At 42.1% G+C, this 12876-nt stretch overlaps 1 protein-coding gene across 1 annotated transcript in view; it reads right to left on the bottom strand.

Annotated features, from left to right (window-relative positions):
• Positions 1 to 5768: 5768 nt before the first annotated feature.
• Positions 5769 to 12876, bottom strand: part of CGRRF1 (cell growth regulator with ring finger domain 1) — a 7356-nt gene continuing 248 nt past the window's right edge. The window contains exons 2-5 of the mRNA XM_009867753.1: positions 11561 to 11738; positions 11208 to 11355; positions 7482 to 7589; positions 5769 to 6119 (exon numbers count right to left, since the gene is read on the bottom strand). Coding sequence (XP_009866055.1) covers positions 5769 to 6119; positions 7482 to 7589; positions 11208 to 11355; positions 11561 to 11738 — 785 coding nt within the window. The remainder of the gene's footprint in view (positions 6120 to 7481; positions 7590 to 11207; positions 11356 to 11560; positions 11739 to 12876) is intronic.

The raw sequence follows: 12876 nt of genomic DNA, 5'->3' as shown, positions 1-12876 counted from the left end.
GGGGAAACCCTTGAAATTGAGGACCTTCAGGAACCAGAGATCAAAACCAAATGCATTAGAGTACAGCGTCTGTGTTGCGTTTGACCAGCTAAGCAGCAAGAGAACATCTGTATCTCACAGTCAATTTTGGTAGCAGGAGACTGATGCACAATGACCTCTAGTAGATCTCCGGGGTCTCGCTGCCTCCAAACTCAATAGCATCTGCGGTGTTAAAAGAAAAGAACTATCAAAATAATTCACAAGTTAGCAATCCTCCTTCTAGCCTGTTTGTTAAAATACTGCTCGCAAGGAGCTGATAGACACTGAAATAAATAGCACTATGAGAGAGATAAGTGATGCATTAGACTTCTCACCAGTCCCCTGACTACAGCTACTATTGAAATATCTGCCAAGAAGTATTAGATGTGAAGTGGCTATGCAACAGGAGAGTAAAAAATATTAGGAACTGCCAAAACCCCTCATTTGAAGAACACGAAACGCTGGAGGAGGCATCTAAAACATAGAAAAGCTTTGTAGGTACAAATCTCTTTATGAAAGGACGCCACAGACCGAGGATATAAAACACAAGTAGCAACTAATTGTCCAGATAATTTATTCCTGGTCCCACAGAAGTATCCTGGAATTTACTGGACCATCAGAAGCACTGCACAGGTAGTACAGTTTTTTTCTGAAGAATGGAAACTCAGTAACTCCTCAAGTCATGACTATGGCAAACATCACCATGTTGCTCTCTCTACGGCTGAGGAGTACATGGGTAGGGAGGAGGAGTAAAAGGAGTTTTTTGGGTTTCTCTCGACCCTGATGAAGGCTCAGTGACTTCAGCATGAATTTATAAATCTGTTGTTGCTTTCCAAAATACGGTAGGAGAAACAGAGTCCTCACTTTCGACATGAGCCTCTGTTGAAGATTTCATCTAGTCTACAAGACTACATTTACTTATAGTATTTTTACTGGTTTAAATAATTTCCCTTATGAGACATGTAACTAGACCGAGGACTCTCCTAGCTCAGATGCAGCAGCATCCAGACAAAGGTACTTTATGTAGGTGTTGCACATTCCTACAAATTTATGGAACTGATCCAGTAGAAGCCCTTTTTTACAGGTATAACCATCGCTGTACTATAGGCTTGTACCTCTTCACCCACATCACTTATGGACACGGGGGAGTAAAATCAATACAGAAGCAACGTGTAGAGCCGCCTGAGTGAGTATGCGCTGTTTAGCAGAGACTTTCTGAGCCCCTCAGTTGTCACTACCTGGTCTAGAATTGCTCTGGAGAGTGGTGGCAAGGCAGGGAGTGGGATCTGGCTCCTTTTGGGGGACCCTGCAAAGCATGTGACTCTCTAACACTCGGCTGTGGCCAGAGAGCTGTGCTCAGGTATGCGTTTACATTACGAAGCCACTGTGCCATCAAAGCAACGTTAAACCAGTACTAACACTGAAGTTATCCAAAACCATAACCCTAATCCTGGTTTTCTTTCTGCCCTCCCCACCCAGCATATTCCAACAAGACAACACCAAGCCTTTCTAACAGCTTAGCCCAGAGGAGGACTTCTGCTGTATCAAATAAAATTCAGCTATTCCTGGCATTAATTACATTAGCTATAAACACAGAAAACACCAGGGACAGCTTTTGCAGGGGCTGCACATCCACTGCAGTGACAGAGCCCAGTCCTTGTTTGTTCTGAGTATCAAGACAAGTGCGCAAATGGTGACTGGTGGCTGGTTACTGCAGAGACTTCCCAGTTACACAGGTCAGCCCCAGACCTCCTTCACCTTGCAGAGCTTCATCAGGGCACCGGGGGATTGAGCAATGCACAGATTAGTAGGAGAAACCCAGACCATGATTCCTGGTTCCTTTTACTGTGATATAAAGTTTGATGTGAGCAAATAAATGAATCATTTTAACTAGATTCACCCAGAAGCTTGTCTTCAAGCTGAACAAAACATGTACATGGGTTCTCGACTGCTCAGCCCCACCAAAACATGAGATGCTGAACACCCCCCACCCCTTCCCTTATTCCCTGACGGTGAACAGCATCGTGCCAGGTTGGCAATGCTGGCCACTGCTAGCTCAGCAGGCAGCCTCGGTGCTCTGATGGTCAATGGTCATCCTCAGCGGTGGCAGTGAGATTTCGCAGGCTCTGTAGTGGAACACAGCAGGAGTTAGCCTTCAAGAAGAGGTCAGGCCATTAGCCAGTTTTCAGAGCGTCTCATTGGAATTCCGAATTCCTCATGGGAACGGGAAGACCATTTTAAGATGAATTGACCTGAATTGTCTCCCTCCTACCATTTGTGCCCTACTTGGAGAAGGCAGGTAGCAAGGAAAAGCAACTTTTTTTTACAGAGGGAAGACGTTCACATCACAGTCCATTGGCATTTGGAAACGCATCTTGGGACATCCTTAAAAAACACCACTTAGTTTGATGAGCTAATTTTGAAGTCTCAGCTCTGATTACAGCTCATGAAACAAACCAGCCAATGAGGTACCTCTCACCTCTCTCCTGCAGCAAAAATCATTGCAAATTTGTAATACCCCGATGCTGATGAATAGAACCAAATCTTATTGCCAGAAGTCTACGTATGTTCCTTGATGTCTCCAAATCATTTACAATGAGTGGAAGAGGAATGTTATATTACCTCTGTTACAACAGGGTGACAGAGCAGAACAGCCTCTGTCAATATACTGTGGTTTTTTGGGTCACAGGAAGGTTTTATTTCTCCCTTAGAGTCTTGAATCCCTGTTTTAAGACAACCACGGGACACACAAGGCAACTTTAGAGCCACTCCTTTTACTTCTCACCTGATCTATATTTTAAGATGGCTTCTTAGAAGGACAAACATAATAAGCCAGCTACTGTACCTTTTTGTCAGGCCTTCGATTTGGGCCAGCAAGAAAGGAAGCTTGTTAGATCTGATAAAACAACCAAGCATCTCTGGAAAATGCTATTAAAATAGCATGAAACAAATGAAAAGCTGGGACAGAGATAATGGTAAATGCATGGCCTGGCAGTTCAGCACAGCTACATCCTGTTTGCCATTATTATTATTTAATACTGGCATCGATTGCTTAAAGGATGAGACAGACCAGGCAATTCTCTGTGGGGTTTCCTTGAATATGATTTCACTCTGAGATTAAACAAGCCCAGAAGCTTGGATCGCACTGCCTTATCGGGAAATTTTAATTAATTGATTTAATGTCAGGGACTAACGGGGGTCAAGCGGTAAACAACACCTCTTTGATAATCTATGGGGATAAAGCAAGTTCCCACCAACTATCAGGCAGTGTCCAACTCCAAGTTAGATTAACGCGCTTCTCTGGATCAACAAGCTGAACAGCCAGTCCCACGTGCTGGTAAGATGAGCTGTTTGTATGGAAACAGCTACTGTCATGGCTCAGGGTCTTTGGTCCTTATATCAACTCTTCTGAGAGCCCACGGTGGCCTAGGTCTGTTTACACCAGCTTTCCATTTCACAGCAGTGACACATGGCTGCGAAGGGAATCCTGAAGAGTAATTATCTCCATTATCACCCATATTAGCTGCTCCCCTTCCATGGCAGAACAAGCGAGCCAGGCAGATAGGGAGACTGAGCTCAGTAACTACCTTGTAACTACAGTAGTTACTCAGTAACCACCTTGGGTGTGCTGCAACCAAGCTAGCAAAACTCAGCGTGAGACCGCGCAGAAAGGGAAGGTGATTTTTAAGAATGGTTTCACCCACCCATTCTTTCATGTTCGTTCTTGCATGTCCACATTCTCACCAGCATCAGGACTCATGGGTCCAAGTGATCCAGTAAGGACTGTCCGTAGTGGCAGAGAGGACAAGTCCTCATCACGCCCCTGTGATTCATCTTGAGTAGTGAAGACACCAAATGATATTTATAGTCTTTATACTCTTAATACAGGCAGCTCTAGGTCTGCTTCAGTTGCATCACACTGTTGCTGCTCCACATCTGCACCATATTCTTATACGATATATATGTTGCTGCTGCCAACGCTCAATCCCTCTGCTATTCCATTATTCTCTGCTCTCCTCTTGCAGCTCTCAGCCTCCTGAATTGTAGCATTTACACCACTCCTTGCCGTGACGATTTCCACACAGAACCATCTGTCTTCCGAAGTCCTCTGCAAGCACAGATCCGTCCCCACAGACACCTAGATATTTAATTCCTGTTTGATATACAACGCAAATGAAAGGCTGATTTGGCCAGCAGTTTATTCCTAAGCTGTCCCTGGCAAGGAAGGTCACTTTATGTACACCAGATAAACTGCTGTGCAAACAGCTTGCTGACCACTGGCTGCAAACCTGTAAGAATTCCCAACTGCTATCTGTCTGTACCACTAAATCTTCTCCTCAGAGGCAATTGCCAGGAGTTAGGAAGGAGGGATCATGGCAAAACAAACTAACCAACCAAAAAGATAGAAAGATGAAGACGGAATACCTTTGAGTAGAGGAAGCTTCCTTCCCTGTTTTGGAGGTGTGGAGCACCTTGTGTGTAACTTGTACTGGCAGGAGAGTGCAGCTGAATACCTTGGAGCTTATCTTTCTCTCCCTGAGGCTGAGCTGCTGGCTTGGAATTAAATGTGGAGTAAAGCTGCAAGGAAACAAGAGGGAAGATAGAAAGCAGCTACTCCCCATTTTCTACAGGTTCTAAAGAGCATTTGTTTTTTTGTCTTATACGAGCAGACGTGAAACCCAGCCCATCTGTCTTTTGGAGAATGCATGTCTCAAGAAGCGAAACGACGCTTTCTGTTCTTAACAGCCGGTTTTATTCCTTTTGAGAATACACCATTGGAGGGAAAAAGAAATTATTTTCTGCTATTATTCAGCTTCTTTTTTTACTAAAGTAAGTAAATACCTGGGACTATTGATAAAAGGTAAATGGTTAACTTTGCATCCAGGCTGACAATGCAAGTACAAAGAGTTGGAAACTCCCCCAAAGCAGGCTACTCGTATATAAGAAAAGCAACACAAAACTGCCCCAGTAACTACTCCATGGAGTAATGAACTAACATTTGCATGGAGAACAAGTTCTTACAGCCATTGCTAACGCGATTGAGAGTCTGTGTCTTGAGATGACATAGCTGACACCTTTAAGCCTGAGCCTCTGCTATGTTTAGTTCATGCCAACAATAATCGACAAAAATCTTTCCACTCACTCCAACGGGTTTTGGCTAAGGTCCCTCACACACACACACCAATTTTCAAAACAGCTAGAAACAGCACCCTGAATCATGCCTTCAAGTCCCAGCTCTTGCCACAGTCCAGCCTTCATCTACGAAATAAATATACACAGGTTTAACAATAAAGAATATTTATTTTCCTTCGTATGATACGTTCTGTAAAGTGCTATGTTTCCAAATCATACTGAGTTAAAATGGTATATCGCTCTAGTATTTTAAATACGATAGAGTGAGCTGTGTGCAACTTCACTTGCAAGTTTTATTCTTTTTTTAGTAGATACTCTAATTTTAGTCATCAAAATAGCCTCCAATAGTACTGCATGAAAAAAACTAGTAAGAAGTTATAAATAAAGTTACATCCTTCAAAGATAATCCTACGCACTTCTTCTGTCCACACTGCATGGATAAGTGTAGCGTTCCTGTGAGCATATGGAGTGAAGAAAAACAAGGAAGCTAAAAATTACCTAACAATAAAGAGCAAAACCATCCAAGTTAATGCTACATATCCTCCCATAAACAGTCTGTTTTCTACATTTTGTCTTGGTACATACAACCCAGTTCTTCTGGGTTTCTTTTCCCCCCATTAAGAAACTCTTTCAGGAAGAACATCTTGCGAGATATGGGCTGATTCATCTTCATCTTGCTCCTTTTTATTACAAAGTGGAAAAGATTCTTGAACAAACTGCCTACACATTGGACACTGCTGAAAATACTTAATGCAGCCATCACACAAGCACGTGTGCCTGCAGGGCAGGAGCACCCAGTTCACCGTGCCGTTCTGGCAGACGACACAGTCTTTACTGTTTTCCTCGTGCAATTCTGGTTCATCTTCAGCCAGTCCGGCCTTCTCTAGCAAGCTTCTGTTGGTGCTTTTCTCACCAGGGAATGTATCGCTCGAATACGGCGCAGTACTATTTGCAGACATGAAGAGTTGCTAAAATAGACAGACACAAGCATTTAGGAGTAGAACTCTGCCCCGATATCCGAACACACGCATGTGATGCAGATTCCACTGGGTCAGATTCACTGGTTTCCACTGTGCAAATATTGCTAGACTCTCTGTGTGAGTCCTGATAGTCACCCGGCCTTCAGCTAAAGGTATTGCAGAAGCATAAAAATTACATAAAACACCAGGAGAATATTAAGGATAAGTCATTGAATCTTAGCTGAAGCGAATCAATGTACATGCAAGAACGGTAACAGAACCGCCCAAGTTTTGAGTAGCTCAGGTTTCAGTTTCCGGTATGTCATTCTTTACGCCTAGAGGGATGCTTCTTACCCATTTCTACCAAAAATATGTGCATCAAGCTGTCCAATCTACTTCACTTGACCCATTCCACTCTTGCTCATATCGCAATTTCCTACTCCCTTTGTCTTATTTCCTATGAAGCACAAATTCTTCTGCACATGATCTCTTAACAAAGCCAGTAAAAAGCAGCCAAAGATGCCCACAGAGAGCACACCATAAAACTAAAAACACAACAAAATGCAGCTGCACAGTTATTTCTATGTGGCTTAAGCAGTGTTTTTACAATGACAACCGTACAAGAGAAGAAAGCTTAAGGGAGATCAACAGGAAAGTTTACCTGGATCAACTAAGTCAGCAAAAAATGGCCAGGGCAAACGTTTTTTGGCGTAAAACTATTTCTGAATGGACATTAATTGCGTCAATCGAACTAGTTTGGCCCAATTTCTAACTTATCAATACCCTAAGTTATTTTTATTATCACAGTAATATAAAAGCACAGAATCACATATAATCATATCATCAGCTGTATGACAGACACAGGACAAGGATGGTCCCACAACATGCACAAATCAGGGAAACTGCACAAGAATAATGAGAACATTTTTTTAATTTATAATGGTATGTGCTGGGCAGATTCCTAACTTTCGCGTGTGTACTGCAGTATGAAAAGAAATTCAAAAGAAAAATTTCTCCTGAGGCTTTCCCAACTGAAGGAGAAAGTGCTGATTTGAGATAGGAGCAAGGAGGTAACAAATGCTCTGCAGAAAGGAAGCATTCGACAGCTCGTTAACGTCTTACTAGGTGGACAGGACCTAAGCCTCTGCACTAGCATCAAGTAATTTCTCCAGGAAATCTTTGATATTTTCATGTGAAATATTTCTGTACAGTAACTTTGACTGGAACTACTGAACTGATAAAATAATTTTAACTATTATTCAGTTCTTCCCATGACAGTAAGTCTTACACTAATTTTGGCTCCTGAAAGCCTACACAAATTAAACTTTAACCCTGTAGTCAAAATGAAACAAGACTCATTACATGGCTTACCTTCAGATCATGGTATTGACCTTGGGCTAGAAGTAGATACTGATATAATACTCTGCAGGGAAGTCTGTAGCTCTCATCAGGAATGTGAATTACAGCCACCATTGAAATCTACCAAAAAAAAAAAAGGCCAAAAAAAGAGCTATGTTTAATAATTTTCCTTTTCGTTACATGATTCATATAGAACAGTTTGTTTGAAAGACTGCATACTTTGTCACTCTGACTTACTTATTTCCTTAGGCAATCAGGGCTTCAACAATGTTGACTCCAAGCACAGATCAAAAAAAATAAAACAGGCTGGACAAGGCGAAAACAAAAGACAACACTTTGTGGTACTTCAACTTTCTGCTGTGGTTCTCCCTGGAGTCTTTCTAGAGAGAGTTTACAGCAGAGACCTGCTCTGACTGCTCTCACCAGGGAGATGTAGATGACTAGAGGGCTGGAGCACCTCTGCTCTGAGGACAGGCTGAGGGAGCTGGTGTTATTCAGCTTAGAGAAGAGAAGGCTCCGGGGTGACCCAACAGTAGCCTTCCAATACATGAAAGGGGCTACACAAAAGCTGGAGAAGGGCTTTATACAGGGACCTGTAGTGATAGGACAAGGGACAATGGCCTGAAACTGCAAGAGGGTAGATTTAGATTAGATAGAAGGAAGAAATTCTTTGCTGTGAGAACGGTGAAGCACTGGCACAGGTTGCCCAAGGAGGCTGTGGATGCCCCATCCCTGGAAGTGTTCAAGGCCAGGTTGGACGGGGCTTTGAGCAGCCTGGTCTAGTGGGAGAGAGGTGTCCCTGCCCACAGCCAGGGGGTTGGAAAAAGATGATGTTCAAGGTCTTCTCCGACCTTAACCATTCTATGATTCACCTAGGGGGATCAGATCCCAACCTGAAAAGGCACCCAAGCCCGTGCAGTCCTCCTCAAGGTTTGTGCTCACATAGCCAAGGAAAGGCTCGCTGACACAGGCACAGATGTACCTCGGAAAGGCTTCCTGCCTCACAACTTCAGCCAGAAGTAGCACTCCTCTGCTCCACTAACTCACAGTGAACTCCTCCTAGGTTTGGAGAGGAGTTGACAAACTGCAAGGACTTTCCTACAGCAACCAAGCCCCAAGAAAGGGCACGCGCTGCAGTCCCCAGAAACATCTGTCCAGGCTGTCTTCAACGCGAGAAACGGTTCCGTCAGCTGAAATCCGAGCGCAGAATTACAGGGAACATGTAAAAGGCAAAGTCTTCTCTACCTTCTCCCACTCCCTTCACGCACATGCAGACTGTAGTTCTAAAGACTCTGAAAAGCATTTAGAAGCGTCGCCGATTGGCTTGTAAATCGAGTAGGCAAGACAAATTTCGCTGGAAAGGATTATGAAGGGACCCCGCAGGGTGACTTCAGAGTTGTTTTTCTGAATATAAAATCACTCTAAGCTTGCATGCTGTGCCCAATATGCCTCATCCTGCCCAAATTACGTAATAGTCTCCAAAAAGCAGGAAAAAAAGTGAAATTCAATATTATTGTAGTTCCCAGAAACTGTCAAAAGGGAAATGAAATACAGAAGAAAGCTGGTTTTTTTTAAAAAAAATAATTTAAAAGCAAATCAGACTTTCACTTCAAAATCCACACATGGCTAATTACACGCAGAGTTTAAATATATATGTACCCATACATATGTATTTATCCTAACTGAATTTACTATTCTTTGGCAATAAAGTCTTCTTTTCTAAATCACAATGCCTCACTAAAAAACCCAACCCAAATCAACAAAAAAACCCCAAACTAAACAACACCCAAATGCTGCACACCTCTATTAGCTTTGTTTTGGAACCTGAAAGGCATTAAAACTCCATTACAATGACAAATTTTGTGTTTCGATAAGAAGAGTTTAAAAGCTAGAAGTTCTCAGTGCATTTGCAGTACGATACCCCACCCCAAGTGCTTTCTCAGCGACAACGCATGACCTCAATTCACAGTTTCTTCAGACACCCAGGCAGTTCCTAATGCAAGCACCTCCATCTTCAAGCTGTTGTCTCCTCTGTTATGCTGTTCTGTAGTACAGGAACACATACATCGATACTGTGATCTAGCAGAAATGCTGTGCTGTTTGATTATAGAACCTTATGCCCTTGAGCACCAAGTATTTCCTTTCTTTGTTAATACTCGTACACCTTAATCAGGTTACTCAATCTTCTCCTTTATACACAGGCCTGAGATCTCATCCTTCTTCCACCTTAGCCCTGCCCGTTGTCTTACAACTTCTCCAACACTTATGCTAATTTTCTGAAGCTAGAGAAAAATCACAGTAAAAAACCTCAAGTATGTATGATCTGGTCACAAACAGAGTTAGGACACAAATCGGACCTCCCAGAAAAGAGATACTGGAACATCATCTGTAGTGATGGATGCACACACGCAAAAAAAGTAATTCAAGGTGGAGCCTGACGCACTGATGCGAGAATAATGTGGTAATACTATACTGGCCACAGTGGCAAAGATCCTTTTCCACACTATATTTATATTGTACAAGTTCGTTTCAACAACAACATACGCAATTTTGACATTTGTCTGGCAACGAGTTCAGGTGGAGTTACTGTTTTGACAATATTAAGATTCTAGTCGTGTTCCTTTTCTCCAAAAAATAGGAAAAATACTTGCCCCACTCTCCTTCTATCCCTGTCTTCTATGTTAAGGAGCAAAAGAGAGGCGTTATAAATCATGTCCATGCTAACGTCAAACATAGTCAAATTGGAAATTCATAGTCTCTTTATATTAAACTAATTTAAACACATATAGATGAACTAATGTGGGAAACAGCCTGGGGGAACCGGGAGGAAACCTTGAGTGGGGGCAGAGGGGAGGAAGGCAGTTCTAAGGTTGACAAGAAGCCAAGGACAGGCACTACTTGGAAAGGGAACAGTTTTCTTGGGCACTGGTGTGATCACAAACAATTTCCAAATGAATGTTTGGAAAAGTGTTCAGTGGATTTAGGCAATTCAATATCAAGTTCATTTGTATTATTGTTCAGGCAGTTAGTGCTATCAGGTTATCAACCAAATGAAAAGATGGGAGATTGAAGAGTGTCCCAAACACTTCTGAAAAGAATCAGTCAGTTTAGGGTTTAGAAGGGATACTGAACTGCACGTGCCAAGGTGAAGCTGCTTCAGCTGTAAGAGGTCAGAAGACCTTTTTGGGGAGCTGAATGTTTCATATCAGCCTACTGCAAGACTGTCACATCTTCCTGTAACTAATCTGGAGCTGCCTACTGTGAGACGTAATGCACTGCATTACATTGAATCAGGCCTGTAGTAGAAAGGTAATTTCTATGTTCCTAACAGTCCAGCCAGTAATCAGCTGAAATATCTGTGCCAGATACACACACACACACACGCAATCCTCCCACCTTGCCAACAGCAATCCAAAAGATTGTACCAGCACAAGAGCTCCACCACAGGTTTACATGACCAGAAAAATCAGAGTAATAGCTTACTAACCTATCAGAACCCTTGTTCATCTGACCACAGAGACCTCTGGAGGTTATGAGCTTTGTGAAAATCATAAGCATCTTCTGAATGGCATACACAAGTTTTATATAATAATTATCCTTGCTCTTCTGCCACACTCCCCTGGAGTCATCAGTGACAAAGCTAGGGACCAAATTCTAGGGGACACGGAAAGGAAGTTGTTTTATTCAAGCCAGCCTCCTGAAACATTCAGATCTAAAATATATTTTTATATTACTTACAATATCATATATTTCTCTGTCTTCTTCATCAGCTAACGTCAACAATGCTACCAACGGATAGCGAGATCTAGGCACCGGGCCAAAGTCGACAACTTGAGCATCTTCTGGTAACTGACAATATTTTTCTTCCTTGTCATTTTTTTTAATGCTTCGCATGTGTCAAGTAAAACAACCAGTTTTGCTGCAATTGTAGACAAATGTGACGTTTGCATAAAGAATATTTGTCATCATATTTGTTCATAAATATATTGTGCCAAGAACTGAGAAATGTTCACAAGTCTCAACACTCCCTGTGCCAATAAAGTAGTATATTTTGTCAAAACAATTTAAAAAACAATTTAAAAAAAGGATACAAGTACTGTTGTCGGTAGAGGTATTCACTGTACAGAGCATCCTCTAGTGCCTGAGGAGTCTTTATTCTGAAGCAGTAGACATGTTTCTGCAATGCTTCGTGGAGTTTCTGAACACTGCAGCCCCAGTAGCATGTAAGACGACAGTCTTCCAGACAGTCAGGTGTCAGTGTTATACCCTCTTGTAGAAAGAAAATAAGAATTTCATTAACTCATGCACATGCAGGCATGTTGAAGCTGCTAAATGTAGGTTCTTAAGGGACAACAAACAGAAAACGACCTCAGTGTCCCAGATTTTTTATTATTATAGTCTAATCTTCTAGGAATTTAGACTAGGTTTAGAGCTTGTGAAAGTCAATGGAGACGAGGAAGAGGGTGCAAGGAGGTAAAATGGATGATTAAGCTAACAAAAGTAGTCTGTGCATTTTATGAAGGGTAAATTTTAACTTCTGGTAACATTCTACACACTCCCTAGCAGGCCCAAGAGTGCAACTTTCAGCCCAAAGTCCATTCATTCCTTAGAGAATGGTATTAATTGGGCTGCTGGCCTGCAACACCCTCTGTGGTGTCAAAGAATAAGGCCCTCTTGATTAGAGGGAGGATAAAAAGAGAATCTATGCACTCCACTTCTTTTCTAAAAAACAAGTGCCCAACCCGTTAACTTCTAAACACTTACTGCACAAACAGGAGCAGATCTCCTGAAAAGCCTCCCCAAATTCAAGTGCTCACACCTCCTGACAAATCCAAGTCGCCTGAAGTCTAAGCTAAGGTTTGTCAAGTTGTTTGCTTGGAGATTTTTTTTATGTCGAGGGAGAGGTAAAACTGCTGCAGCCTTTTTCTCATCCATAGGAAGGCTCCATATCTGTGTTGGCAGAAGATGCTCAGCCTTGCTTACTACTCCCAAATGACTCCGAAGGGCTTGAATTTCACTCTCTCTGTGGGTGACTTCCAGAATGTCAGAAACTATTTGAACTCGGATCCAGATATTTAAATTCAGTTGCCACTGAATTTACTGATCCACTCTGATAGAGAGTGTTTCAAATGCTGCTGGAGATCTGAACTTACATTTTAGTGGGTGGCATATATTATATAGTGAATTCTATAGAATTCTACAACCTGTAAAGTTTTAAAAAAACACCCACGGTAGCTGGTAATCTGCATATGTTTTTATTACTTAAAAATCTGTTGTAGCAGAAAGTGTCTCATTAATAAGAATTAAACTGTACTCGAATATCCAAACATTTTACTTTGAAAAGCACATTTATAAGCTGTGTAAAAATTATTTCTGTTGTAATGCTGGGAGGAAGCATGTTCCTGGG

Source organism: Apaloderma vittatum, unplaced genomic scaffold (assembly GCF_000703405.1).
Source record: "Apaloderma vittatum isolate BGI_N311 unplaced genomic scaffold, ASM70340v1 scaffold1104, whole genome shotgun sequence".
NCBI lineage: Eukaryota > Metazoa > Chordata > Aves > Trogoniformes > Trogonidae > Apaloderma > Apaloderma vittatum.
Note: the sequence above shows the minus strand (reverse complement) of the source record. Positions and strands in the feature narration are given on the sequence as shown.